Here is a 27,257-nt window from a genome sequence, read left to right as displayed (position 1 = left end):
GCTGTGGAGTAAGGTCTGGCTACACCACAGATGCATTCTGGGATTGGAGAAAAAAACGCTCTGGGTTGTTTGCATTTCTTTTAAACCAATCACAATCGTCTTGGGCGGTGCTAAGCTCCGGACGCAGCGACGGTAGCTCTGCTAAACAGTCTCGGGAAGGAACTTGTTTTGGTGGAACATTTGCACCCCGCAAAGAAAACGCCTCATACAATATTAAATGAAGTTAACTGTTCACACAATACAGTAAGGTGAGATACTTGAGTGCATCGCCGTGTGTACTTCGTCCGAAGCCATCCCACCAATTGGTCCCAAAACGTCCCAGTTAGAGAGTAAATGCAGTAAACATATTCTTGCAAATCTTTACATTCCCTGAAAGAACCAAGCAGGCTTGCCTTCACATTTTCTTCAAAATTTGCCATTTTAAATGCGTAGCTTGCTAGCTCGAAGTTTGTTGTTGTTTTCCGAAGTGAATGGAGATTGAAAATGGCAGCACACACAGAGAGAGCGGAAGGTGAGGGACATGCGGCGTGTGATGTCAGGCAATTATTCTGGAAATGTACTTCCGTTGATCCAGACTAAGTGGGCGAACATTTTGCTACACGACGTGCCGAGTTGACGTCATATTACGCAGAAACATGGACAGAAGTAAATGTTGGGTTTAAAGTAAACACGTATTAATTCACGTATTGCATACACATTTTTTGCCCACATGCAATTTGTAATATGGTATCAGGTTGTAACTGTTAGTTGCTGTCCACCTAGATTGACCTTGATTAGTTACAAAAGTTATTTATTAACGTTAACCTATTAACAAGTCAGGTAAATCAGGAAAGAGCTATCAACATGTTGTTTAAACGCTCTGAGCAATAAAATACAACACATCCTCTTTGTAGCGTCCATGTTTCCACATTATGAACACCATATTTCCCCCCATGATTTTTTTAAGATTATTTTTTGGGCTTTTTCCACCGTTATTTTGATAGGACAGCTAGGTGAGAAAGGGGAGAGAGAGGGGGAAGACATGCAGGAAATCGTCACAGGTCGGATTCAAATCCTGGACCTCTGCGTCAAGGCATAAACCTCTCAGTATATGTGCGCCTGCTCTACCCACTGATCCAACCCGGCCACTCCCCCCATCATTTTAAGTGGATTTATGGACGTTTACTAACAATGAACATCAGAAACAAGATAATATTTCACAATAAAACAAGCAAACTTAAACAAAAGAGGTAATTTGTGTGGCAGAAATTAGATTTTTCTCTTATTTCGTATCTTGTTATCCATCTTGTGACCCCCTCTGGTTATTTTGCCACCTTATCGGCTGTCTCACGCCTCAGGTTGGGAACCACTGCCCACACAAAAATAAATGAAATAAGCCCAAAGGATGAATGCCTGTACAAACGTGTGACGACTGTCTGAATCATCTGGAGTTGAAATTCCAACGCGCCTCAATGAGTTCAGACAGATGATTAATGTGTGGCGTCATCCGGGTGGCTTCATTTCGACGCTCGACAACTGCAATTTGCCTTTTCTGGTTTAAATACTACCCTCTCTAAAAACAATGCCTGCAAGTGCTAATTTTGTGTGTGTGCTGCTGCTCACATATAATGGTCTGGTTCCACCACACTTAATGAGCCTCATCACTACCTTTGCCCCTTCCCATGCTGGAACATTTCAGCAGGGAAGACTGAGTCCCCAGGCAGCAGTTTTTTCTCCTGTGATCCATTTAAATACAATAATCTCTCAGCGAAAAACCTGTTTCTTCATGTGCAGAACGTCTCTCTATGATGCAGGAAAGTGGCAGTGTGGCTGCACAATTATCGTCTTTTCCCTTAAATCCTAAGTTTTAAATAGTTCTTCCTCATCTTAGGAGCGGTCCTGGATTGGTATTGAAAAAAATTGTAAAAAAAAAAAAAAAAATTCTTTCCAGAAATACAAAGTCGATACATATTTTTCTCACATGGTCAGCTCTTCAGTAGTTAATTTCACTTCTTAGAAAGGATTTCCAAAATCATTGCTGCATTAACTAGCAGGGCACTCAGGGCCATGTCTTATCTCGCAATGTTAACAAAAGTGAAAAATAATTGGTGTGTTCATGTAATGTCTTCTTGGCGAGTAGTCACCACGTCCCAAAGCTTCTGTGCTGTGAGGACATGTGTGAACCTTCTGCCGTGATTAGGGCTTTTAACTCCCCCCTGACCCCCCCCCCCCCTTTGCCCTCGAGTTTGAATACTTCTGCGGTGACGAAGCTGGTAGCGAACGGTGAACCTTCAGAAACCTCTGGAGGACCTTTTGTTGTTTGTTTTCTTGCAAACCCGCGAGCGTCACGCCGAGCGCCAGGCAGCTTCAGCCAACCAGGGATCGGAGCGCCGCCACCAGGCCGAGCCTCACACCCAGCCCTGCCCACGTGGGCCTGGAGACGACTCCGCCTGCCTCCAGCTGTAATTTGTAGTCACAGCTAGCGGTGGGGTTAGCCTGGGTGGGGTTAGCCTGGGTGGGGTCAGCCTGGGTACGACCAGTCGTCGTGGTGATGCGGCGTAACATGAAGTCGTATTTCATGGCCGAGTAGTGATCGGGACCATGCGGGACGTTAAGAGTCTCCGTCAAAACCTCGTGACCCGGGTACGTCACCTGTCAATCAAAGAGACCAGAAGAAAGTTAAAGCGTAACTCTCGCCAAAATGCAACCTAGGGTCTTTTTGTGAATGTACCTGAGTCAAACTTTCGTTTAAAAGCATAATTAGAACGGAAACGCCACTTTTAAGACTGACCGTATTGTCGTTTTTCGGTCAAATGGCCTTTTGAATGGGAGTGCTAGGGGCACTACTATGATCGCATCAAAATCACTATTTTACTAAACACTAAGAAGGCTCGACACAACATGACTTTAGCAAAGTGAGTTGTTCAAAACCTTTCTTTTTAGTAAACTCTGTGTACACAAACAATGTTCTCAATGCTGGAGTTGATGTGTAGAGCCCCTGGTGATACTTGGAGCAAAGTCTCATGTTGTGTCGAGCCTTCTTAGTGTTTTAATAATAGCTATTTTGATGCGATCATAGTAGTGCCCCTAGCACTCCCATTCAAAAGGCCATTTGACCGAAAAACGACAATACGGTCAGTCTTAAAAGTGGCGTTTCCGTTCTAATTATGCTTTTAAACAAAAGTTTGACTCAGGTACATTCACAAAAAGACCCTAGGTTGCATCTTGGCGAGAGTTGCGCTTTAATGTCACATAAGAGGGTAACTGTAACTTATGAAATGTTTATAATGCCCATGCTGTTCAGGCGTCATCACTGTGTGTGTGTGCGTTTACTGTGAAGCTGTAGTTTCCAGGCAGCAGCAGTCTGTAGTATTCTCCGTGTCGGTCGGTTCTGAATGGACACATATTGGTGCGACCTTTGACCTCCACCACCGCGTTCTGGACCGGCACTCCGGAGCCATCGAACACACGACCTTTGACCCCTGAACACACACACACACACACACACACACACACACAGATGGTATCAGGTGATTGTTAATTATTGATCCGGGGTCAGTTTCAGCAGAGAAGAGACAGACAGGTAAAGGGAAAAGCGGGGAGAGACAGTCAAACAGATACACAGTCCTGTCTCTACCACAGACAGGTAAACAAGTGGACAGACAGGCAGGTAAAGAGAAAGACAGGTGGACACAAAAGACGCAGACAGGTAAACACACAAGTGAACACATTGACAGATTAAAGATACAGACAGACAGGTAAAGATACAGACAGGCAGATACACAGACAGACAGATGGATGGACGGATACACAGACTGGTAAACAAGTGGTCAGACAAGTACAGTACAGACACAGACAGGTAAACACACAGGTTAACACATAGACAGTTAAAAAGAAAGACAGGTAAAGATACATACAGACAGACAGGTAGACAGACAGGTAAAGAGACAGGTAGACAGATGGGTACTGACCCAGGTGGACCTGCTGGATGAAGGCCAGCAGAGACTTCCTGTTCTCCGTCCACATAGCAGGAAGTTGTTTGACTGGAGGAAACTTGCAGCAGGAAATCTCCAGAGTCAACTCCAAACACTGCGCCCACACGTAGTTATAGTCCTGCATCCCACCTACACACACACACACACACACACACACACACACACACACACACACACACACACACACACACACACACACACACACACACACACAGGTGTGATATCTGTTTAATAATGTATTATAAGCAGATACATTCAGTATTGCATGAAGTAAACGTTTTGCAGAGTCTATTTGTCCGTTTATATATGTCAAAGAGGACTGAGTTTTTGGAACTGAGATGGAACTCTTGTTCTCTTCTAGGTCTTTTTAAAGTAGAACAAATTTCTACTTCATGTGAGGTTGTATGAGCGACTTGTTTTTACCTCCTTTGTGTTGTTGGCTGACTTTTTTGTGTGTATGTGTGACTAGGCAACTTTCATCAGGTTACAGTTACACACAAAAGCCTTCATAATGGACCTTTTTCACAGCAAACAGTTTGACTTGCCATAGTAGGAAAAGCACAGCTGAAATTGATAACCTTATCGATGGCTCAGTTCCATCAAGTGTCCCAGTAAGCTATTTCAGTGAGTCAGCATGAACAATACCAGGACCTCTCCTAAGTGGAATGCAGCCATCATTGCTTTTCCTACTATGACATGTCAACATGTCTGCTGTGCTTTTTTTAGAGCATGTGCACACATAGTATGTACAACTGCTCTGTGATCAGGGTGGCTTTCCTGATCACAGAGCAGTTGTACATACTATGTGTGCACATGCAGGACCCCTCTGACCCCCCTCTACCACTCTTTCCAGTTACTACCATCAGGCAAGCGGTACAAAGTTCCACTGGCCCGGAAAAACTGTTACAAGAAATGTTTAATTCCCTCGGCAATAACCACTCTGAATAACATAACTAAAGACACTGTACAGCTGCGGTTTCGTATGTTATACATTTTTTAAAGGTGTGAGTTTTCAATGAGCCTTGTCGAAGGAGAATTTCTGTCACTGCTTTGTCAGTCTGTCCGTCCGTCCGTCCATCTCTCTATTTAATCAAATTTGCATGCCGGCTGTCCGAGAGAAAGAAATTTCCCAACCAAATTTCAAACCAAATCTACACCCTTGTGTAACCTTACGCCACCTTGTTGCCAGGACGGTGCATGTACAGTCTGTGTCCAGGTGTGCCCTCAACTCAGCACTTAATCAGGACTATTTTGGCTTTGTTTGTACGGTAAACTGTGTAATGTAAATAGCATTGAAATAAATATTGGATAATAAAACAAAGACACACTGACTGTCTGCACAGAACTTCAGGAACCTGGAAGAGAATAACCAGGATTTTATGAGTATAACCAGAGTTGGACTTATTAAAGGGTAACTTCTGTATTTTTCAACCTATTTTCCCATGTTTTTGTGTCTAAGTGACCGATGGGAACAACAATCTTTGACACTGGTCCAGTTTTAAGCAAGACCGCTGCAGTCGGAAGCAGGGAAACAAGCTGCAACGTAACGTTAAAAAGGCAATTGCGCACCTTCAGTTTCCGTCCATTTAAAGTGTGTGTTTTGCCTCTGACATGCTTTATTATTATTCTGAGAGACCGTCACTTTTAGTAGACGAAATTGAGGGTGGGTATTTGCGCTATAGTATAACATTGCAGCCCCGTCTGGCTCAATACTGGACCAATTTCAAAGATTTATGTTAGTCACTTAGACACCAATGTATTGAAAATAGGGTCCAGGTTGAAAACTACCGAAATTACCTTTTAAAAGGACACCAGTGTGCATGTACACGGACTAACTGGCAGACTAGACTTTGTTTATGACATGACACAAACCAGAAGTTGAATTAAACTAAAGCATCATTATCATTATTACATTATTTGGATCGTGGATGACCATAATATCCAGAAGCGTCCCCGTGTACAGCTGCAGACAGTTCCCTCAGGCAAAGTTGCTGTCAGTGAGGTGATCGGGTTGCAGTGATCACGTTTCTGAAAGAGGTCTGAAAAAAACATGACTTTAACCTTTGTGTTGTCTTCCCCGTCGACTGTGCAACTTTTTGTTTTTCTGGGTCAAAATGTAAAAAAAAATCCAACGTTTTGGTCGTCTTTTTCGACACTTTTGTCACTTTTCTGTCAAAAATTTTCTGCGCTTTTTTGACGTTTTTTTTTAAAGCTTGTCCCATGTTTCACTTTTTCCGATGTTTATGTCACTTTTTTCCAAGTTTTTGTCACTTTTCCCGACAATTTGTCACTTTTTTCCAAGTTTTTTGTCACGTTTTCTGATGTTTTTGTCACTTTTTTCTGTGCTTTTTTGACATTTCTTTCCTACGTTTTTCAATGTTCTATTATAAATTTTTCTTTACATGCTATAAAATTGAATAAAACACCCAAAATCAATGAAAGTAGTGAACTGATCATTTATTTAACTTATGAAGAGTGTACGGAACCATCCACGTTACTTTGTTTTAAAATTTGGTTGAAAGAAACCCACATTTCTGATATAGAAACTTTTTGAAAATGGGTCAGATTTTACCCGAGGACAACAGGAGGGTTAATTAAGGCGACATGCTGACCTGCCAAAGGGTACCACTGGTATCCGTTGGTGACGCCCTCCAGGAACGGCCTGCTGTCACTGCAGATGTCACCCTGGTGCATAGAAGCGTGGTTGTAGGAGTAAACCTTGGCTAGGTGGACGAACACATCGTCATCAGGGGTGACGCTGGCCCCGCCCACCAGCTCGCTGCCTGGAGAAACAGACGTGACTTGTATTTTGTGTATTTTTTAAGCCCCAAAAATCAGAACAGAAAAATACGTTGCACATCTATGACGTAAGACAGGTGCGTCGGAGGGGGACGAGCAGGTCAAAAGTTGCAATAAACCTCCCGCACACTGTCTAACTTGCAAAAATAAATTTAATAGCTGGCAACGTTTTGGTACCGAAAACTAGTACCGAAATGTTGCCAGCTATTAAATTTATTTTTGCAAGTTAGACAGCGTGCAGGAGTTTCTTTGCAACTTTATCCCCAAGTATAAAATATAATACTGTAGACATGAAAATGATGTTTAAATGAAAGACATTTTATACACAGGGTAATTAAAAGTGATTCACTAAAGACATTGAGGCTATAACAACTAAAAGGAAAAACTAAGTCATCAAAATAAAATATCAAAGCATGAATTAAAGAAAACATTTTTCAAAATAAAATATAACTGTAAATCAGCAAAGTGATCCAGAAAATTCAGTAAAACTGATTTATAGTAAGGGCTGCTGGTTTGCTCTCCACGTTGGGTTTTCAACCAAAAAAAGTAGATCTGCATTTGGTTCTGATCGCAGTGTGTGGGAAAGTTGCTCATATGAACTTGAATATTTATCTGACGCTGCTCAACAATATCATGAGTCTAAGTTTGTTGTTTCCTGTCTCTCTTTCTGCTAAAAATAAATATACCAAAATATTGTCAATGGATTGTTGTGGACCACCAACTTTTGTCTTTATTGAGTTATGGTCTGATTGTTGTTTCCTCCTCACTCAGATGTGGACACTTCTAAACCAACAAACGTGAAGTCATACTGCTGTTTGACAGTACTATGAAACTACAGTTACTCTGTGTGTGTGTGTTTACCTCCGTTGCTGTTGTCGTAAGGATAACTGGCCACCAAAGCACCTCCATGAAGGTTGGCAGAGAGAACAAAACTCTCGGTCCTCAACCAGCCAATCACAGCTCTGACCTGAAACACATCACACAGTAATCGGCCAATCACAGAGGGGAATTAAAACACATCATATTTTAAATATTGTTTAAAGGATAAAGCTGTTATATTTTTTTCTTAAACAAAGTGCATTTGTTGGGGACTATATTCAGTGGCGGATTTATCCCCATTTGGTGCTCTAGTGAGTACTTGTGGCAGCAGGACGGTCTGTGTGGGATTGAGTCAGAATAAACTACAGTGTGTGTGTTCATGGTGATGAAAGAACAGGTCACCCAGTGCAGCAGAGTGGCTCAGTGATGTGTTTTTTTGATATATCAGGCTGTGAAACACATGCAATACTACGATGATCTGTTTCTGCATCTGAACACACGGACACCGACCTCTGCCTCGCGATTCTGCTCGGCAAGCTGCGGCTGCCTCCGGAGACCAGCGAAAGCATCGGGGAAGTTCCTGTTCAGATCAACGCCGTTATAGTTGGCCCTGAAATTGACAGAGACATGGGCTGTTTACTGTGTTACTGGGGACTGACTATCTTCAGGGGCTCATTTAAAACAACAGCAAGTTTTCAGGATTGGAGGTCAGCAGCATTTGTCGCCCAGGTCAACCCCTAATCCGAGACATCGTGGTCAATTTAATTTAACCTTTATTTATCCAGGTAAGTTGATTAAGAACAAATTCTCATTTGCAATGACGACCTGTCACATTCACACAGTTCCACATTCATACCTGGAAGCTGCCCAGTACAACCACAGTCTGATCTGCTGGCCACTGAGCAGCTCCACTGGAGCGGTTGGGGTGAAGGGCCTTGCTCAAGGGCACCTCAGTGGTGGTAATGAGGGAGGGACAAGCGCTGCTCTTTCACTTTCCCCACCCAGATTTTATCCTGTCGGTCTGGGGATTGAACCGGTGACCTCCCGGTCACAAGTTCTTCAACCTTTAGGCCACCACTGCCCCCAGTCAGTATCAAACATGCTTTTTTTTCTTTTAACGCTGAAATGATTAGTCGATTCCAGCTTTATTCAACTTTTTTGACTTTATAATTTATTTAATTGATTGTATTTTATGTATGTCTCATTGCGTATTGCTGCTCCGCATGTTTACATGTGTCAAAAAATAGCTAAAATCTGTGTCTGGCTGTATTTTGTTGTTTCGCATTGCCTGCTTGCTTGGCTACATGTACTGTGTGGATGTGGATATTGTTGATATATTACTTTACTAATGTACCTGTTGCTCTGGTCTCAAAACATCTTGCCAAAGGACTACAGTTGTCAATAAGCATATGGCCAACACTAGCACATTTTGTTTTTTAATGTGCGTTGTCCTAATAAATAAATATATGAAATTAATAATTTTAGTCATTTGTCAAGCAAACAAGACAAAGAGTCTACAGCCATGCTGACAGGTATCAGAATCAACTTTACTGGCTAAGTATGTGAACACATACAAAGAATTTGATTCTGGTTTCAAATTAATAGTTCACCAAGGCTAGATGTAAAGTTAAGTGATCAAAGTTATTACAATCCATCCCATAGTCGTTGAGATATTTCACTCATCAATGTAGTTAGTCCAAGAGATACAGCAGCTGCTGCCGAGGCTCCCATGGGCAAGGCACTTAAGTTTCCCACGGTCTTCCTGCCACAAGGGAGTGAGTGTCGCTTTATACACCAAAGGTCGATTTTACTGCTTTCACAAAAAACATTTTGCTGATCATTTTTTTGCACTTTTACTTGTTATTGAGCATTTTACTGTACTGGTACTTTTACTTAAAGCTACATTGTGTAAGAATTTCTCCCATCTAGCGGTGAAATTGTATATGACAAACAACTGTTTTAACTCCTACGGTGGCCGAACCCGAAATGATCTCTTAGTATCTCCATCGTTTACAGGCAGCTGTTCTAGCCACTCCAATATTAACTTTGGTCTTGTTGCTTTGCCTGTTGCGTTGTCGTTTTAATTCTCTTTTTCGCTTCCCTGGCGAGTAATCTCCCCCTGGCATTGGTCACGGTGCCACTGAGTGTAAGAGGGCGAAATGCGGAGATATGTCCCTCTTTGGCTAATGTATTTTAAAGATGGAGGCGCAACATGGCGGCCGTCATTCGAGTGACTCGCCCGTATGTATTCTGAATGATTCTAAATGTCAGATTCTACGCTTACGAGAATACTTTGATTAGTTGGTGGAAGTAATTACACATGAATGAGTACATATTTGTGAAAGAACAAAGGGTTTTTGCTAAGAATCAACTCAAAATAATTACACAATGTAGGTTTAAATAACAAATCTGAGTACTTCTTCCACTTTAGTTCAGTGTAAATGTCTATTTTTTTGTCCATGACTAAAAAAAACAACATTATTACATTGTAGGAACCAGATTTTTGTCTGAATCACATCAACAGGTCTTATTTTATTTACAAACCAGAAAACAATTTAGCCAATGGGGTGAGGTAATGTGTCATTACCTTAAAAACACAACATCACTTCACGAGAATTAATAAAACTTACATTTGATTTAATAACATTCTTTAAATAAGTTTGTTTTTGCCCCTGACTGAAAGTGAAATAATCTCATTGGCTGATTCTTTCCACTTTAAGTTGCTCCAGTGAAACGTTTCCTTTACGGTACGGTTTGGAAAAGTGGTGACCTCAAACTGACCACACACACACACACCAACACACACCAACACACACACACAAAGGGGATAATGTGATGTGAAACGTTTCCTTGTACGGATTGGAAAAGTGGTGACCTCAAACTGACCCCACACACACACACACACACACACACACACACACACACACACACACACACACACACACACACACACAAAGGGGATAATGTGATTAAATCTAAAAGAGCAGTATAAATATTACAGTTGTTGTGAGTTAATCTGGCTGATTAGACCTCTGTGGATGTGTATAGACTGATTGATTGCCATCTTCCTGAGTTTCCTGTTAGCTTTGTTGCATCTGTTAGGGCGGGACAAATGACAGCTTTATTATTCTTATTGGTAGAAAGGAAGTGTGACCTAACAAATTCCCATCTAAGCTCCGGCCCACTTAAACCTAAGCAGAGGTCTAATCAGCTACATCTTAACATCTTCTTGTGAGTCCCTATAATGTTATTATAATATAATCAAACAGACACACACGAGACGCTACATAGTTCATTAGAATAAGTCAAAACACTTATAATTAGATACTTAGAGGCTTTTACCGTGACTGTAACCTGTGTGTGTGTGTGTGTGTGTGTGTGTGTGTGTGAGAGAGATACAGATCTACAGTGTGTGTCTGGTTTCCTGCTTATCAGTGTTGGGCGTTGGAGAGTTCCACAGTGTAGTCTATACACATTAAATGTCGGCTTCAAGTGTGCGTGTCGTCTCAAGACTTTAAGGTCTTGTTTTGACATTTGGTCTGACATGCACACACACATGTGTGTGTGTGTGTGTGTGTTTGTGCGCGCGCACGCGCGTGCGTGCGTGTGTGCGCGCGTGCGTGCGTGCAAGTACCTGCCCTGGCTGTACTGGCAGTTTGTGTCTGATGCATCGAAGCCGTCTGGGTTCATTGTCGGCAGGATGTGGATGCGGGTGCTATTCAGTAACTGCAATGACCACGTTTCGTTGTTACGGTAACCACGCACCAGGTCGTCGATTAGCTGTAGCAGCAGCACCCGGCCAAGAACCTGCACACACATACGTACACCAATTTTATGTAAGTTAAAATTGACCAAAAGCAGTATAGATACTGAGTAACATCTAGCTTTAAATTGATTAAAAGTTGAATGAAGTCTGGTGCTTTAGAAAGAACACAAACTACAAATATTGTTAAACTTCCTCTTGTCACTGCTGCTCAGTTTCATACTTTTCTTCATTCATTCCTCTATCCAAACATCTGTTTTTTTATTTTACATGACATGACATTTCAGCAGGATGCATGTTCTTTCCTGCTGGAAACCGGGGAGGAAGTGATGTGCGTGGAATCGAAATGCAACCCAGAGACGAGTCAGAGGCTGTTTTTATGAGACAGAGAGTTTAAAAAAAACTTTGTGAATGAATGAGAGCCTCAAGAGGCAGAAAGAGAGAAGGGTGGGAAAGGTGAAAAGGGGTCTGTGTGTACGTGTCTGTGTGTGTGCGAGTGTGTGTGTGTGCGTGTGTGCGTGTGTGTGCGTGCATGCGTGCGTGTGTGTAAAAATCACACACTTGTCAGGACTAGCGCTGCCTCAGGCCATCATTTTGTTTTGCTCAAACACTAGTCTAAACTGTCTCCCTCTTTTCTCTCGCTACTGCCGTCACTACTATCCAATGTGTGAGTCAAACCAACAATGTATGTATCCACCAACAAGTGTTGTGTGTGTATCACAGCCAGCTATATCATAAAAACACAGCAATGAGCCACACTTTTGCACTGGGTAACATGTTCCTTGAGTTTTGCTACGATCGATACCAGACAAATTGATCTTTTTCATGTTAGATTAGGTTCTAGGCATATAAGCACTCTTGCTGCACTCGCTTTCCAGCTGCTGTTGTTTTCATGCTTTATCATGTATGTGATCAAGCAATTAAAGGGATAGTTTGGATCTTTTGAAGTGTGGTTGTATGAGCTACTTCTCCATAGTCAGTGTGTTAGCTACAGTAGATGGTGGTAGGCATGCCCCCAGTTTGGAGAAGCAGGCAGGAGTACCGACATGGAAGCTAAGCAATGTCCTGGTGTGGACGGGGGTGGCAACTAAACGCATTTAAGACACCAAAAAACATCTATATCAGTTTAAGTTTAAGCTATATTTAGAATATTTTCAGCGCTTCACCTTGCTGTCAGACAGCTCTTTACAACGGGGAACTGAAGCCGTTATCTCTGCTCTCTTCAAAGCCACCAGACTCCTTTGAGAAAAACAGTCATTTTACCTCGCAGGACACGGGAGTTGCTGCTCTACTGCGGTTAGTTAGTTTGTGTTGTTGTGTGACTTTGGTGAATTCGAACCCTTTAAAACAGCAAAATGAAGAAGAAAAACATCCAAACTATACCTTTAAGCCTTGTGTATTTAAATGATTTCTAACATTGTAATATTTTTTTTTCATGCTGCTGTAAAACACAAAAATATATATATATTTTTCGGATTCACTAAAATACGTTGAACTGCTGCCCCCGTCCACAGCAGCACATGCTACAGTGCCGACCGCCATCTACTGTAGCTAACACAATGACTATGGAGAAGTATCTCTTAAAACATCCAAACTATCCCTTAAAATACCTTGAATGTCTTATTGGGTGGTAATTAAAATGATTAATAAATCATGCCCCATTTCTCGCCCCTACATGATATTATATCAGATACTTTTAAAAATAAAAAAGTATCTTTAATTCTAGCTCTGTTGTTTCCATTTGAAAAAGACTGATCAGCGGTGAAAGGGCTTGTGAAAGGGCAGTTTTCCTTTCTAACTTCAAAGAAGTTTAGATTAAACAATATTACAACAGTCCAGTGTTGTTTATGTTGCTGTGCATTAGCAGATGTAAGCTAACGTTCAGTGTGCCTCACTTCAGTTAAAATGTCCTCGGAAACAATAACAGTTCCAGAGTCAAAGACAGCAGGGCCTGTGTAGGAGTTTGCCGCTGAGTTAGAAAACACAGGAAATCTCAGTCCCCTCTCTCGCCCACACGTACACAAACACACAATGTTCTTTTTTTTAAACCTACACAATCAATGTAAGAAAACAAAACTGATACTGTGAGCAGATAAGAGTCGAAAGGCGGTGGCTGCATGCTGTTCTTTTATTCAGTGTATCTGTGAACTCAGTTGGCTTCATCTGGCTGACTCCACAGTTGCTCGGAATCTAATTAAGTGTCCTCTAGGGTGTAACTAATGACCGAGACGCCCCAACTCAGAGTAGTTTCCTGTATTTGTGTCATGTTGGTTTCTCCGCCACTACGCCTCTTTAGGAGACTAGCGGCAAGTCCTGGGTGTATTGACTCCAACGGGAGAAGTGAACGTGAACACAGATTATGAGCGATTATTTCGCAAAGTAAACATTGGAGCCATTCTTCACATCTCCAGAACATTCTGACACTAAAATTTTTCAGACAGACGCAACAGGAGAAACTTTGTTTAAGACCTGTTTCTGTCTCAGGACCAAACTCTCGCGAGATCTGGCGACACAGATAAGCTAACGTCAGCTAACATTCGTGAACGCCCTAACAAAACTAGTCTCCGTGATGCTAAATATGTCTTTCAGCTGTGTAAATAACTAATGTTAGCAAAAGAAACTAACTATTCATACAAACTAAATCATACAAACATAACTTTTCATCCATCCACACGATGTTCACTACACTTTTAAACGAAGCCACGGCCATTTAGGAGACAGGAAGTGTGCACTGTTTCATACCATTGGCGCTGCCTGAAATGCGCTATCTTTAGTATAGAGGTATAGATCTTTGCTAATGATTATTTTCATTATGCATCTGATTGGCTAGTATGCGTTTCCTTTGTTGGTTGGATTGGTAAGGTTTAGGCATGAGGAGTGAGACTGGTTAGGGTTAGAGTAAGAATACCAGGGTTAGCCAATCAGAGACAGGAGTAGGACGGGCCTGGCCTTTGCCATACAGGGAAAATAAATATCACCTCCGGGGAACACCGAATTATACGTCGGTGACGTAATCTTCATCTTACGTGAAACAGTGGGCAAAAAAGCAAGAAACAGTCAAAAAGAATGTTCATTTTTAATAAAACTGAAGTGAAAAAATAAAAGATATTTTGGTGGGCAGCAATAGGTAGGAGGAACGCTCCGCCACGTTGCAATTCACCATTAAAAAGAAGAGGAAGAAGAGGTCAAACGTTGCGATCATCATTTCCGGTAAGTGCATAACGGCCATGTGTGATTTGAGACAACACTACCCTGTCGAAATTCACGCACTATAAGAACATGTGCACACAGAAGTTTAGAATGGAGACACAGCAAGAGATACAAAAGTAGGAACTCTCTGAAGGGCTGAGGCTGATGGGAATGTTATTAGTTCCGCAGGTATTTGGTCATTAATCAAAGTATTGGGCAAATCAAATATTTGACCGGATGGTGGCGCTAGAGGAAAAGTCAGTGGATCACCGAATTTAGTGCAATTCATCCTGAGGGGAACATGAATATTTATATATGTGAACCACATTTCATGACAATCCATCCAATAGGCACCCAACACAAAAGTGGGGCGCCTGTGTAGCTCACCTGGTAGAGCGCGGAGGCTCTGTCCTCGACGCAACGGGCCCAGGTTCGACTCCGACCTGTGGTCCTTTGCTACATGACATTCCCCCTCTCTCTCCCCTTTCATGGCTAAGCTGTCCTATCAAATAAAGGCCTAAAAATGCCCAAAAAATAATCTTTAAAAAGAACAAAAAAACCCCACAAATGTGAACTCCATTGTGGTGCTACAATCCTCAAAGTCATGAGGATTCAATCTCTGGGGAACAAAAATGTTTGCGCAAAATGTCACGGCAATCCATCCAATAGTTGTTGATATATCTTAGTGGACCGACCGAATGACAGACGTTGAAATATTCAACAATAGGTGTTTGTTGACATTCATACAGAGCTACAGTACAGATATGATCACTGACAGGCTCCCAAGAGAAGTTTAGCATGTTGGAGCTGTTAAGTGTGATGTGAGCAGATTAAAGCTGTCGAAAGACATCTGTGTGATTTGACATTTCTGAACATACCAGTTGTCAGGATCAGAATATGAGTAAACAAACTAAACACACAGAAGTGATTATTATCCAACAGCAGACTGCATTCCTGCTTCTGTCGGAACGAGACAGGTTTGTTTTTTTTCATCTCTGCTCATCTGAACAGTGACGACAGATACATCCTCACTCATCTGACCTCTTTCCGTCCCAGGGTTTGATTTTCTGTCGTATAGTGGACGTTGTTTGCTTTCCGTGTTTTGGAAGTTTTTGCCAAACAACACAGTTTCCCACCAGGGGCTAGATGTATAAACGATGAGCGGGTACAAAAAACATGCATACGCCTTTTCCTACACAAACGGTGGTATTTATACAAACAGAATGTGTGACGAGAATGTGTGCACCTCACGCATAGTACAGCATATGGCCAGAAATATGTGGTCACTCATACATTACACCCATACGTGATAGCACATCTGTCACCATTGATCGGCTGCAATACCAACGTCATTAAAGGGATAGTTTGGATCTTTTCAAGCGTGGTTGTATGAGGTACTTATTTATAGTCAGTGTGTTACTCATACAGTAGTAAAGTTGCATGATATTGACAAAATGTGATATTGCGATATCGATTATGAATATTACGATATCGATATTAATTTGGATATTTTTAAACATATGTAAAATTTACAAAAGTTACGGGAAAATGCATCGTAACAATATTCATAGATTCATAACAATATAGTGCACAGTGAGACTTATGTTAGGGGTGCACCGATCCGATATTAAGATCAGATATCGGTCCCGATATTGACAAAATAGCTGGATCGGGGATCGGAAAAATGAACAGATCCACGGGCCGATCCAGTTTAGTTCGTTTTTTCCCCTCCGTCGCACGTGTGCTGCATGCTGGAAGAGTTGAGTGTACAAATAAATAAGAATTCAATACATTACATCTATGTTATTTTGTCTTAGATAGGAAAGTAATGTTTAGTTAGGAAAGTCTGGTGCCTTTAGTCTCTTCCACATGGTGGAAGGAAGGTATAAGGTAGAAGGTATACAGTGTATTATTAATTCAACAACAGTATAGGATCGGTATCGGGTATCGACAGATACACAAAGCCCAGGCATCGGTATCGGGACTGAAAAAGTCGGATTGGTGCATCCCTAACTTATATACGGCTCTGTAGTGCGGCTGGACCACAGGTCGGTCGTGAATGAAAAATATTCAATCTATCCAACTCCAAACTCTGCCTGCACCGCCTTTTCTAAAGTTGTGGGATAGCTAACTGTGAGAAATAGGTGCGGGATGGGATTTGGTACCGTTTGACTAGTTCATTCAGAAGCTTCTTGAAGCCTTTTTTTTATCCACTGTGTGGATGGGCATCATATCTTTGGCCAAATAATAACGTTACAGCATTGGTGTTGTTGGTATGTCTCTTTGAGTTCTTGTCGTACTTTGTGCCACTAGCAAAAACACTCGCTAGCGAGGCTTGTTTGGCTAGCTCTGGCGTATTAACTGCAACAGGGTTTTTTTGGGATCGTGTCATGCACTCATGATTCGTTCCGTTTTGTTGTCTCTATCTATTTCTTCACTTACACTGTCACACTGTTGAAATATGCACACACGTCACGTGGTACGCTCCATAGGGTTTGTCACGTAGTGGACCCGTGCGCTGACATGCACTAACATGTGCAGGTGGCACGGTAACCACGGTAACTGGCCAATGAAATGATCATTATAGCGTTTCAAGCAGGCTCTAAATCAAACACAACTAAGCCGCGCAGTCAACAGACGGGACGCAGCGCTCCACAAAATAAACTAAATATTGCATACTTATTGTGACACTTTCGATATAATATTGCGCAACGTGATATCGCGATAACGATATTAAGTCGATATTTCATGCACCTCTATACAGTAGGTATGGAGAAGCAGGCAGACGGGGGCAGCAGCTAAACATATTTTAGTGCATCCAAACAAACTATTTTATAACACCAGAGTCACACAATAACACAACCAAACTAACCGATAGAGGCAGCGGTAGAGCAGCAACTCCGTATTTAGCGAGGTAAAATGAATGTTTTTGTCAAAGGAGTCTGGTGGCTATCAAGAGAGCAGAGCAGAGCTTCAGTTCCCCGTCGTAAAGGGCTGTCTGACAGCAAGGTGAAGCGCTGAAAATATCCACTTAAACAGATTTTTTTAGGTGTCTAAAATGTGTTTAGCTGCTGCCTCCGTCCACAGCAGGGCATTGCTTAGCTTCGGTGTTGGTACACAGGGTGTGATAAACACTGAATCAGGAATAAGATAGAAGCTATTGAAATCAAGATCACTACTCTTCATCTCCGTCACCGCCGTCTTCGCAGTATAAAGAGGACATAAAGTGTGTTTGTCAGGCTCACAGGGAAAAAAAAACTCCTGTGACACAGAAAGATGTTTTCTGGGAACTGCTAACATTATCACACACAATGATCTCCCCACGACACCTTTTCAACTTTTTTCAACTACATTCCTGCTGTTATAATGTGTGTCAGTGTGTGTGAGTGGACTCAGTGAAAAGGCCTTTTTCTGGACGTTTTTCTCCAAACCGACACACTCCACTGACTCTGTTTGCTGACTGTGTAACACACTGTGCAAGTGTGTGTGTGTGTGTGTGTGTGTGTGTGTGTGTGTGTGTGTGTGTGTGTCGAGGCGTGACTTGTCTATTTAAGGACATTTCCATTGACTTTCACACACACACACACACACACACACACACACACACACACACACGCACGCACACGCACGCACACGCACGCACACGCAGTCTGATCAGGAGTCGGCCGTCACCACGGTAACCAGATGCTGGTCAGAGCTTGCTAAGAGTTTCCTTTACACCATTTTTTTTCCTTTTTCATTTAGTTATCCCTAACCCATATTTATTTTGTCTTATTTCTTTAAAACTTTAAATGTATACAGTTTACATTTGTACCCAAGGCCTGTACTTAAGTAGAAATTCAATATACAAGTATTTCCATTTTCTTTTTTATCTTTATACTTGTACTCCACTACATCTCAGACGTAAATATGGTTTTTTTACTCCACTACATTTGTCCGACAGCTTCAGTTCAGTCAAGTGAAAACCCTGTATCTCCAGATGTGCTGATGTTGAATGTTTGTGATAAACTGAAGGATGAAGTGTTTTTCTTTTGCGTGTTGAGAAAATGATCCTACTTCTAAGCTAAATAAAGTCTTTAAGCAAGAAAATGCATCGTTTCAAAGCTGAAAACAGGGCTGTTTTTCTGACACTGTGAAAAGTTGAATGTTTAGAGATACGTGGTTCTCACAGGAAAGCGACACTACAAACATATGATGACCTTATAGAATATGATGGCATTGCTATAGATTAAACTACCTACTACTAACAGTATATGAAGGAGTTAAAATTAACACAATCTTAAACATCTACAGCAGGAAAATGCAACATACAAAGGTAAAAGATCTGAATACTTATCCACCACTACCTCACTGCACTGTGAGCATTTAAATGAACTGCTTCAGCTCTTTCTAAGTATACCTGAGTGTGAGATTTATTCTTCCTTGCTGTGACAGTAATGCTTGTACTGCCAGTCAATAAAGTTCCTGTCGGTTGCTTCTGTTGGAATCATTAATCCATAGATTTGTTTTATAATGTTGTCTAATGCTTTAATGTTGATTCAGCGTATACACACACACACACACACACACACACACACACACACACACACACACACACACACACACACACACACACACACACACAGTCTGTCGTCTGAATACAAAGTGTGTGTGGAGTGTGTTTGACTTGAATAGCTTTTGTTGATCTCTTTAGTCTCCTTTTAGTCCAGTTTCCTGTCAACAGGGAGGGGTCCTGATGTGTGTGTGTGTGTGTGTGTGTGTGTGTGTGTGTTCACTCACCTCGTTTCCATGCATGTTAGCCACATATTTAAACTCGGGGATGCCGACGGTGTGACGGCGAGGACTGAGACCCAGAGCCAAAACCCACAACTGCTGCCCTGAGAGAGAAAGAGAGTGAACGAGATTTTGTACATTTATACAAGTTACACTTTTGTGTGTTTCTGAGGGAATCTACTGAGGAAAAGATGTTTTTTATAGTGAATACGAGACTGGAGGTGGATATAGTTTAGCTCTAAACCGACTCCTGACACTGGCTTGGGATTCCACTGCTCCTCCATGGCTCTCGTGTTGCCTCCAGTAAAAACTAAATTTACATTTAAATGAAAATTATCACTTATCTACTAAGACTAGACCAATGATTCTCTGATTACTTTTTCACATCAAGGACCCCTAAACTGACACAAATTAGACCACAAACCCCCATTTGGTAAGATCGTGTCCCCCACTCGATAGGATTTTTGTTTTTAGATGTTTTATTACAGAAATTGATGAAACCCATGACCAAAATAGTTATATATTCTGTCATTGTGTTACTTACATAAATTATTCCCCTTTTTGCTGGGGACCGTCTGGAACCCCCTAAAGCAGAGATCTCCTGGGGCCCCTAGGGGGTCCTCAGAGTTACTGCAGAGGGGGTCACGAAATTATTGTTAATTTTTCTATTTTCAGTACAGAAAAATACTTTGAACATCTATAACGTGAGACACGTGCGTCAGAGGGGGATAAGTCAGTCAAACGTTACACTTTTTACACGACGTTTTTGGTACTAGACCAGGGGGACATTCAAAAATTCAAATATCTTAATATGAATCCAACATATTATTAGCAAATAGAAATCAGCCTACATTTGAAAAAAACACATATTGATGATAGGCTTACTGGCCTACAGGTAAGAAGATAGTCACTAATGTAGCCATCCAGAGATACAGTTAATCCTGAGGATTGACAGGTATGTTTAACACTAAAACATGATTTATAAAATCATACCAACAATTATTTTTATAGCTTAGTTTTCTATGCAGTAAAAAGGTATGTACAGTATAAAGGCTTTAGGCTTTTATTGTAGGCCCAGTTTAATACGCAACAATTTTTTTTATAAAATATGTAGTAGGGGGTCCCTGCTCCGTCCCTCTTCAGATAAGGGGTCCTTGGCTTAAAAACGTTGAAGACCCCTGCCCTAAAAGGACCCCACTTTAAAAACCACTGAACTAGACGACCCACACATGAGCACAAACACAGATTTTTCAGTCTTGACAGAAAGAAGCCCATATTGAACAAGTTAAGAAATACAGAGACAACCCAGTGGATTTGAATTGCATCTCTAGACAACTGCCAAAATCCCATAAAAATAGAAATTCTTGTGTATGCCAAGACCAGTTAGTCTTGTTAATTTATCTTACAATATGTGCAGAAATAGCAAAGATATTCAGGGAAAAATGTTGTTTGGATGAGATGGTGGGTTGAGAAACGAGGACTGTAAAACCATGCAGACAGAGAGTTATGTGAAGAGGCACTGAAGCCTGACGAACTGGACAGTAAAATATAATCACACACAAAGACATCTGCAGCCATGCTACAGTTGGCTGTACTTTAACACAGTGGTGCTTTGAGCTAACTGCTAACATCAGCATGCTAACATGATCACAATGACAATGCTAACATACTGGTGTTTAGGAGGTATACAGCCCTATTTTAACGATCTAAGTGCACGGCGTGAAGTGCATGGCGCTTAGGCGCATGTGCGTTTAGGGCGTGTCCAAATCCACTTTTGCTAGTTTGACGGCGGAAAAAAAGGTCTGTGCGCCGGGCGCGTGGTTCAAAAGAGTTGTACTTAGTGTCTTCATTAATCAGAGGTGTGTTTTGGGCGTAACATGCAATAAACCAATCAGAGATCATCTCCCATTCCCTTTAAAAGCCAGGCGCGTTTGGACCTTGGCGCATTGCTATTATGATGGAGGATTTGCACCGTAATATTTTTATTTGTAATCTTCTGCATGTGTGTGTACTGCTGCGTGTCCCTGTGTGTGTGTGTGTGTGTGTGTGTGTGTAACAAGCATAGTGTGTGCGCTGTGCACGAGCCTAGGCGCATTTTACTAATTCGCTGTTGAATAACATGAAATGCTGCGTTATTGACTTTAGACCAGGTTTTTGTTGGTCAATGGCGCGATCACCTCCCACTGCCTCAAGATAGCAATACCCCAAAAATTCACCTGAACACACCTCAATGTAAGACCAGCAGGCCCATGGGCGCACAGATGGGTGCAGGTGCATTTGCTATTTAAATGACGTGGGCGCTGGACGCGAAATTGACAACTGTGTTGGGCTGTGCGCTGCGCTGCGCCAGGTGCAAGATAGGACCCTGAATGTTTCTTTTTTTAAAGTTTTGGCTCTTGTCATTCAAATATAGGAAGGACATACTGTATGTACTTTCCGGCTAACATCTTTGTTTGAATTATTTTTTTAAAGATTATTTTTTGGGCATTTTCAACCTTTATTTTGATAGGACAGCTGAAGACATGAAAGGGGAGAGAGAGAGAGGGGGAATGACATGCAGAAAAGGGTCGCAGGTGGGAGTTGAACCCGGGCCCGCTGCGTCAAGGAGTAAACCTCTATATATGGGCGCCCGCTCTATCAGCTGAGCTATCCGGGCGGCCTTGTTTGAATTATAAAACGCATTTTAATTCAGTAGACTGAATATTTCTTTATGCAGATAGTTAAAAGAGTCTTTGAGGGTTTGTGTTGTTAAATGATCCTCTTGATTTTTTAAAGGTTGCCAGATATTTCTTTTCCAAGTAAGACAGAAGCTTAACTCTTTAACTTGAACTCAAACTGGAGCTAATATTTACCCACCAATGTGAGATTAACGCATGTTCTCAGCAGAAAACATGGGATCATTAACCATTTTTTGAAAAGGGATCATTGTTACAGATGCATCGATTACAAATTTCTCAGACGATACTGATGTGTAGACTTTTCATTTGCCCAAATTTTTTTTTTTTGAGCAAGGTAAACATTCCGATGTCCAGCCGTTGCATCGGTGCATAATCATCGTCAGTGTTCTCACAACCTCGAACACCTAAGCGCCAAACAAAACTGTGTACTCCACTTCTTAATGAAATTACAACCACATACATTAGATTTAAAGGCACAAATCAAACTTTAAAACATATAGCAAAGAAAACAACTAAAAGTGTATGTGGTAGTTTGTAAGGTATTTAGTAAAAAGGTAATCTGAAATAATATATACATTACTTTTGTATTCTTTAATCAGATTATGAAAGTTAAAAGGCTCATCTGATGTTGTTTTAGTGAGCAAATAGAAAAATAGAAATGAGTTTCCATGTTAACACGACTACTGTAACTAATACAGATGAATGAATGAAGCTCTGCAAGCCACAGCAAGTCTGTGACACACACACACACACACACACACACACACACACACACACACACACACACACACACACGGTAGTTAACCATAGTGGTGTGAACGAGTCATCAAAGCAACATGAGGGAAAACTGGCGAGCTGCAGACAGACGAGGTAACAAAAAACACACACACACACACACACACACACACACACACACTGACATACAGGTTGGACGCAGGCCAGCTGGTGTCTTAGATTAGCTCAGATTATCTTTGTGTGTGTATGTGTGTGTGTGTGTGTGTGTGTGTGTGTGTGTGTGTGTGTGAGTGATTAGCCACATTAAGACGTTACAGTCCCGTTATGTGATCACACAAACACCACCCAGACACACACTCAAAGCAGTCTCACGGTTGCCATAGTGACTGACACCAGATACTTTATCAGTCAACCATCATCCGGTATGTGTGTGTGTGTGTGTGTGTGTGTGTGTGTGTGTGTGTGTGTGTGTGTGTGTGTGTGTGTGTAATCGGTCTATTTTCTCTATGTACAATTTAGATTTATAAACTTCAGAGGCAAGTAGAAAACAACTTGTGCTGCAAGGCATTTAGAAAACCAAAAGTCATAATTATGAGATATTTTCGCACAGACAGACAGACAAAAAGTCAGACAGCGACCGGCCAGACGAAAGACACACAGTCCCACAGTCAGACAGACAGACAGGTGTGCTGTTACCTCTGACAGACTGGCCGATGCTGTACAGGTGTGTGATGGCGGGGTTGGAGGCGTTGACCTGGAGGAGGTACTGCTCGATCTCACGGTTGTTGTGGTAATGAAACTCCAACGTCGAGGCCGGGGTGAGGATGAGGAAGAGGAGGAGGAAGAGGAGGACTGATGACATCACTGCAGTGTGACCTGTAAGAGGAGATGGCCAACAGGTTTAACGTGGGAAGAACTCAAGTGTATTTCAATGGGAGTCACTGAACTGATGAGTCTTCGCCTACATTTCAACTTATTTAGAGAAAAACAAATGGGTCCAATTCATTAAAAGCTTATGAGGAAAAAGCTCAGGCAGCAGATAAGTCCAAAATAGGGCTGGTTATGAAACATCTGTTATCAGGTACAAAGGTACAATGTAAAGTCCTGGAACTAAACAAAGGTTCTGTTTACATTCAGTGTTACTCATTAAAACACACTATCTGCATTCTTGAGGCCTAACAAACGTGTTGAATGTTGAAATATCAATGTTAAGACTCAGAATCAGAGGAGGATTTATTGCCAAGTAAGTAACAATTACATGGAATTTGCCTTGGTGCATGCATACATAAACATGAACATATTAAAAAGGCAACAGGCAATAAATGTAAAAGATACAATAACATAAATAAACAAATAAAGTGGCAAAGATGAATCGATTAATTGTCAACTATTAAATTAATCGCCATCTATTTTGATGAACGATTAACTTATCCATCCATTGCCATCCGCCTATCCGGGGTTGCAGCTCCAGCAGGGGACTCCAAACTTCCCTTTCCTGAAGCCACATTAACCGGCTCTAACTGGAGGATCCCGAGGCGCCGATTAATCGGTTTATGTAAAAACTTCTCTGCTTTCAGCTTCTTAAATGTGACTATTTTCTACTGTAGTTTCTTCTCTCCTCTGTGACAGTAAACTAAATATATTTAAGTTGTGGACAAAACAACATTTGGGGAAACCCCGATCCACATGTTCTGACATTTTAGAGACCAAACAACTAATCGCTTAACCAAGAAAATAATCAACAGATTAATTGACAATGAAAATAATCGTTAGTTCCAGCCCTAAATATGTACAATATAACAATATGAAAATAAGCATGTATGGTTTAGTGCAGGGTGTGCAAAGATGTTGAGGTATGTGCAAAGGTTTAAGATATATAGTCTGGACTATATACCTCCACATTGCACACACTATATATCCTATATGTTGGCTTGCCATTTGGCAGGAATGTGTGTCACATTGCGTGCCTGCTGGAGCATGTGCATTTGCATTGTACATGAGATCCAAATCTATTGTGCTTCTGGGTATGTTTTAATCAGTTATAGAGCAACGTGATGATTCATTAGGAGTAGGGCTGCAACTAACGATTATTTTCATAGTCGATTAATCTGTCGATTATTTTCTCGATTAATCGATTAGTTGTTTGATCTATAAAAATGTCAAAACATGGTGAAAAATGTGGATCAGTGTTTCCCAAAGCCTAAGATGACGTCCTCAAATGTCTTGTTTTGTACAAAACTCAACGATATTCAGTTTACTGTCACAGAGGAGAGAAGAAACTAGAAGATATTCACATTTAACAAGCTGGAATCAGAGAAATCTTTTTTTTTTTAATAAAAAAATGACTCAAACGATTAATTGATTATCAAAATAATTGGCAATTAATTTAATAGTTGGAAACTAATCGATTCATCGTTGCACCTCTAATTAGGAGTTGTGTTTGTGTCCAACATTCTGTCTCTTTAACTCTGTTTTTGGTCTCTACCATAGACTGTATAAAAGAAGGGAAAAGAAGTGGACGTAACCACCCGTGACGGAAAGTGAGATCAGAGCATGTGTACAGAAACGGAAGCATTCATCCAGAAACTCAGGAAGTTGAGTGACTTTTGAATTGAACCTGTCAGCAGGAAGACACTGATGAACTTAGATATTTTGTTTGTGTGTTACATGAGAAAGTGAAGCAAATGTTGATTTAAAATGGGTTTTATCTGTTTTTATTCATATCATGTGTTTTGTCCATTTCAATGTTTCATTAAACAGTAACTAAACCTTTGTACTCTACATGCTTTTTGTACTCCTGATCTGCTGCCTGTAAAGTTTACTTTTCAATGAATATAGATAGATAGATAGATAGATAGATAGATAGATAGATAGATAGATACTTTCTTTATCCCGAGGGAAATTGTAGAGTGATGTGTAAAACTGTACAGTTGGTGGTGTGTGCAGATCATTTGCATGAACGCTGTCAGACTCACTGAGCTGAGTTTACAAACAGGTTGCTGTCACCGTCTGCAACTTCAGTTTTCATTTAAAAACTCTTCACTAAATCGTTTTTTGTTGATTTTGTTATGTTTTCGTATATTTTTACGCAAAGATATAATGTAACTTTTCTGCATAAAAATGTCTAAAAACAACTAGACCTATGAGCCTTTGAATGTCACCAAGGGATCAATAAAGTTTTATCTTAATCCACAATAATATATGATATTGTATTTTTTGATCAAAAAGTAAAAGGCAGCGATGGAAGAAGCACTCAGATCCTTTACTTAAGTAAAAGTAGCAATACGATTGCTGTCTTTCATGTAAAAGTATGCAAATCTATTAGCAAATGTACTTAATTGAAGTAGCCTAACAAAAGTAAACATACTCATAATGACTAAACACACACCTGTGAGTGTTTTACTCTCGTTATATTGTATTGCTGGATTATTATTACTGATGCATTCATGTCTAATTAGCATTTTACTGTTGTAGTTGTTCGAGGTGGAACTGATTTGAACCATTTATATACTGTGGGGAAGTTTAATGTATAATTAGGCTATGTACAACATATATTATAAAACATGATGAATTGTTATCTTGTACATAACGTATTAGTCTGTAAAGTAACTAAAGCTGTCAGATAAATGTAGTGTAATAAAAAGAACAATATTTCCCTTTGACATGTAGTGGAGTAGAATATAAAGAAGCATAAAATGGAAATACCTTGAAAAGTAGCTTGAATTTGTACTCAAGTACAGTACTTGAGTTGAGTAGGCCTACAGGGATACATTTTAGGAACCCTACAGCAGTGGAGCGCTGATTGCTGATCGATGATGAGGCACTAAGACTAGAGACAGTTCTATCAGTACCGACGGTCAGAGGTCTTACCTGTCTGCCACTTCGCCGGTCCGTATGCGACTCGAACACCGACCAGCACCGACCACAGTGACGAGACTGCTGCTCGTGCAGAGGTGAGACAGTTTACCGACGGGCCTGTATGTGTCTGTCCGCTTCTTTGAATGAATGTTACTAATTCACCAGCGGGTCTCCCTGTCTCTCTCGGGGAGAGGCGGAGCTTAGAAGTGTGTGTGTGTGTGTGTGTGTGTGTGTGTGTGTGTGTGTGTGTGTGTGTGTGTGTGTGTGTGTGTGTGTGTGTGTGTGTGTGTTGTGTTCTGTTGGGCGCAAACAGATTCAACAAGTCTATGAATGAAACAGAGTGATGATTCATTCACATTTTCGTAACAAATGTGTGTTTTTCCTTAAGTTCAAGTTCACTTACGGTACAGTGACACAAACATTCAACTTTGTTTACTTTTTACTTTGCATTTTAACATATTTTGTGGGCACCGTTCTCCCTTTGTGTTGACTTCGGGTCACATTGACCCGTTTTTAATTTTTGTTTTATATCAGAAAAATTGGGACGTAGAAATAAGCACTGAAAATATGTAGAAGAAAAATTTAAAAATTTAAAACGTTGGAAAAAGCGAAAAAAAAAAAAAAGTGAAAAAAGGCGTCAAAAACGTCGAAAAAAAAGGTGTTTGGGAA

The 27,257-nt window shown here is 41.0% G+C and overlaps 1 protein-coding gene across 2 annotated transcripts; it reads right to left on the bottom strand.

The window, feature by feature from the left end:
• Window positions 1–1,042: 1,042 nt before the first annotated feature.
• Window positions 1,043–26,815, bottom strand: cpm (carboxypeptidase M). Of its 2 annotated transcripts, XM_035996244.1 has the most exons (11): window positions 26,601–26,705; window positions 23,427–23,606; window positions 19,324–19,421; window positions 11,227–11,399; window positions 8,103–8,202; window positions 7,635–7,740; window positions 6,587–6,757; window positions 3,951–4,103; window positions 3,313–3,461; window positions 2,529–2,631; window positions 1,043–2,498 (listed from the first exon to the last, which is right to left on the bottom strand). In XM_035996244.1, exons 2-11 carry the CDS (start codon window positions 23,590–23,592, stop codon window positions 2,347–2,349), a joined length of 1,371 nt encoding a protein of 456 aa, XP_035852137.1. In that variant the 5' UTR covers window positions 23,593–23,606; window positions 26,601–26,705; the 3' UTR covers window positions 1,043–2,346. The 2 variants fall into 2 exon arrangements, with proteins under 2 accessions (XP_035852137.1, XP_031152790.1); XM_031296930.2 differs by having other exon boundaries at window positions 1,044–2,631; window positions 26,601–26,815.
• Window positions 26,816–27,257: the final 442 nt, after the last annotated feature.

The sequence above is a fragment of the Sander lucioperca genome, chromosome 20, assembly GCF_008315115.2.
Source record: "Sander lucioperca isolate FBNREF2018 chromosome 20, SLUC_FBN_1.2, whole genome shotgun sequence".
In the NCBI taxonomy this organism is placed as follows: domain Eukaryota; kingdom Metazoa; phylum Chordata; class Actinopteri; order Perciformes; family Percidae; genus Sander; species Sander lucioperca.
Note: the sequence above shows the minus strand (reverse complement) of the source record. Positions and strands in the feature narration are given on the sequence as shown.

Bases quoted from the DNA above. Each gene is read 5' to 3' on its own strand.
- cpm (XM_031296930.2), bottom strand. From the start codon at position 23,592: ATGTCATCAGTCCTCCTCTTCCTCCTCCTCTTCCTCATCCTCACCCCG. The intron at 7,741-8,102 runs GTCGGTGTCCGT...GATGTGTTTCAG, and splicing joins AGCAGAATCGCGAGGCAGAG to GTCAGAGCTGTGATTGGCTG. The intron at 3,462-3,950 runs GTCAGTACCCAT...GTGTGTGTTCAG, and splicing joins CATCCAGCAGGTCCACCTGG to GGGTCAAAGGTCGTGTGTTC.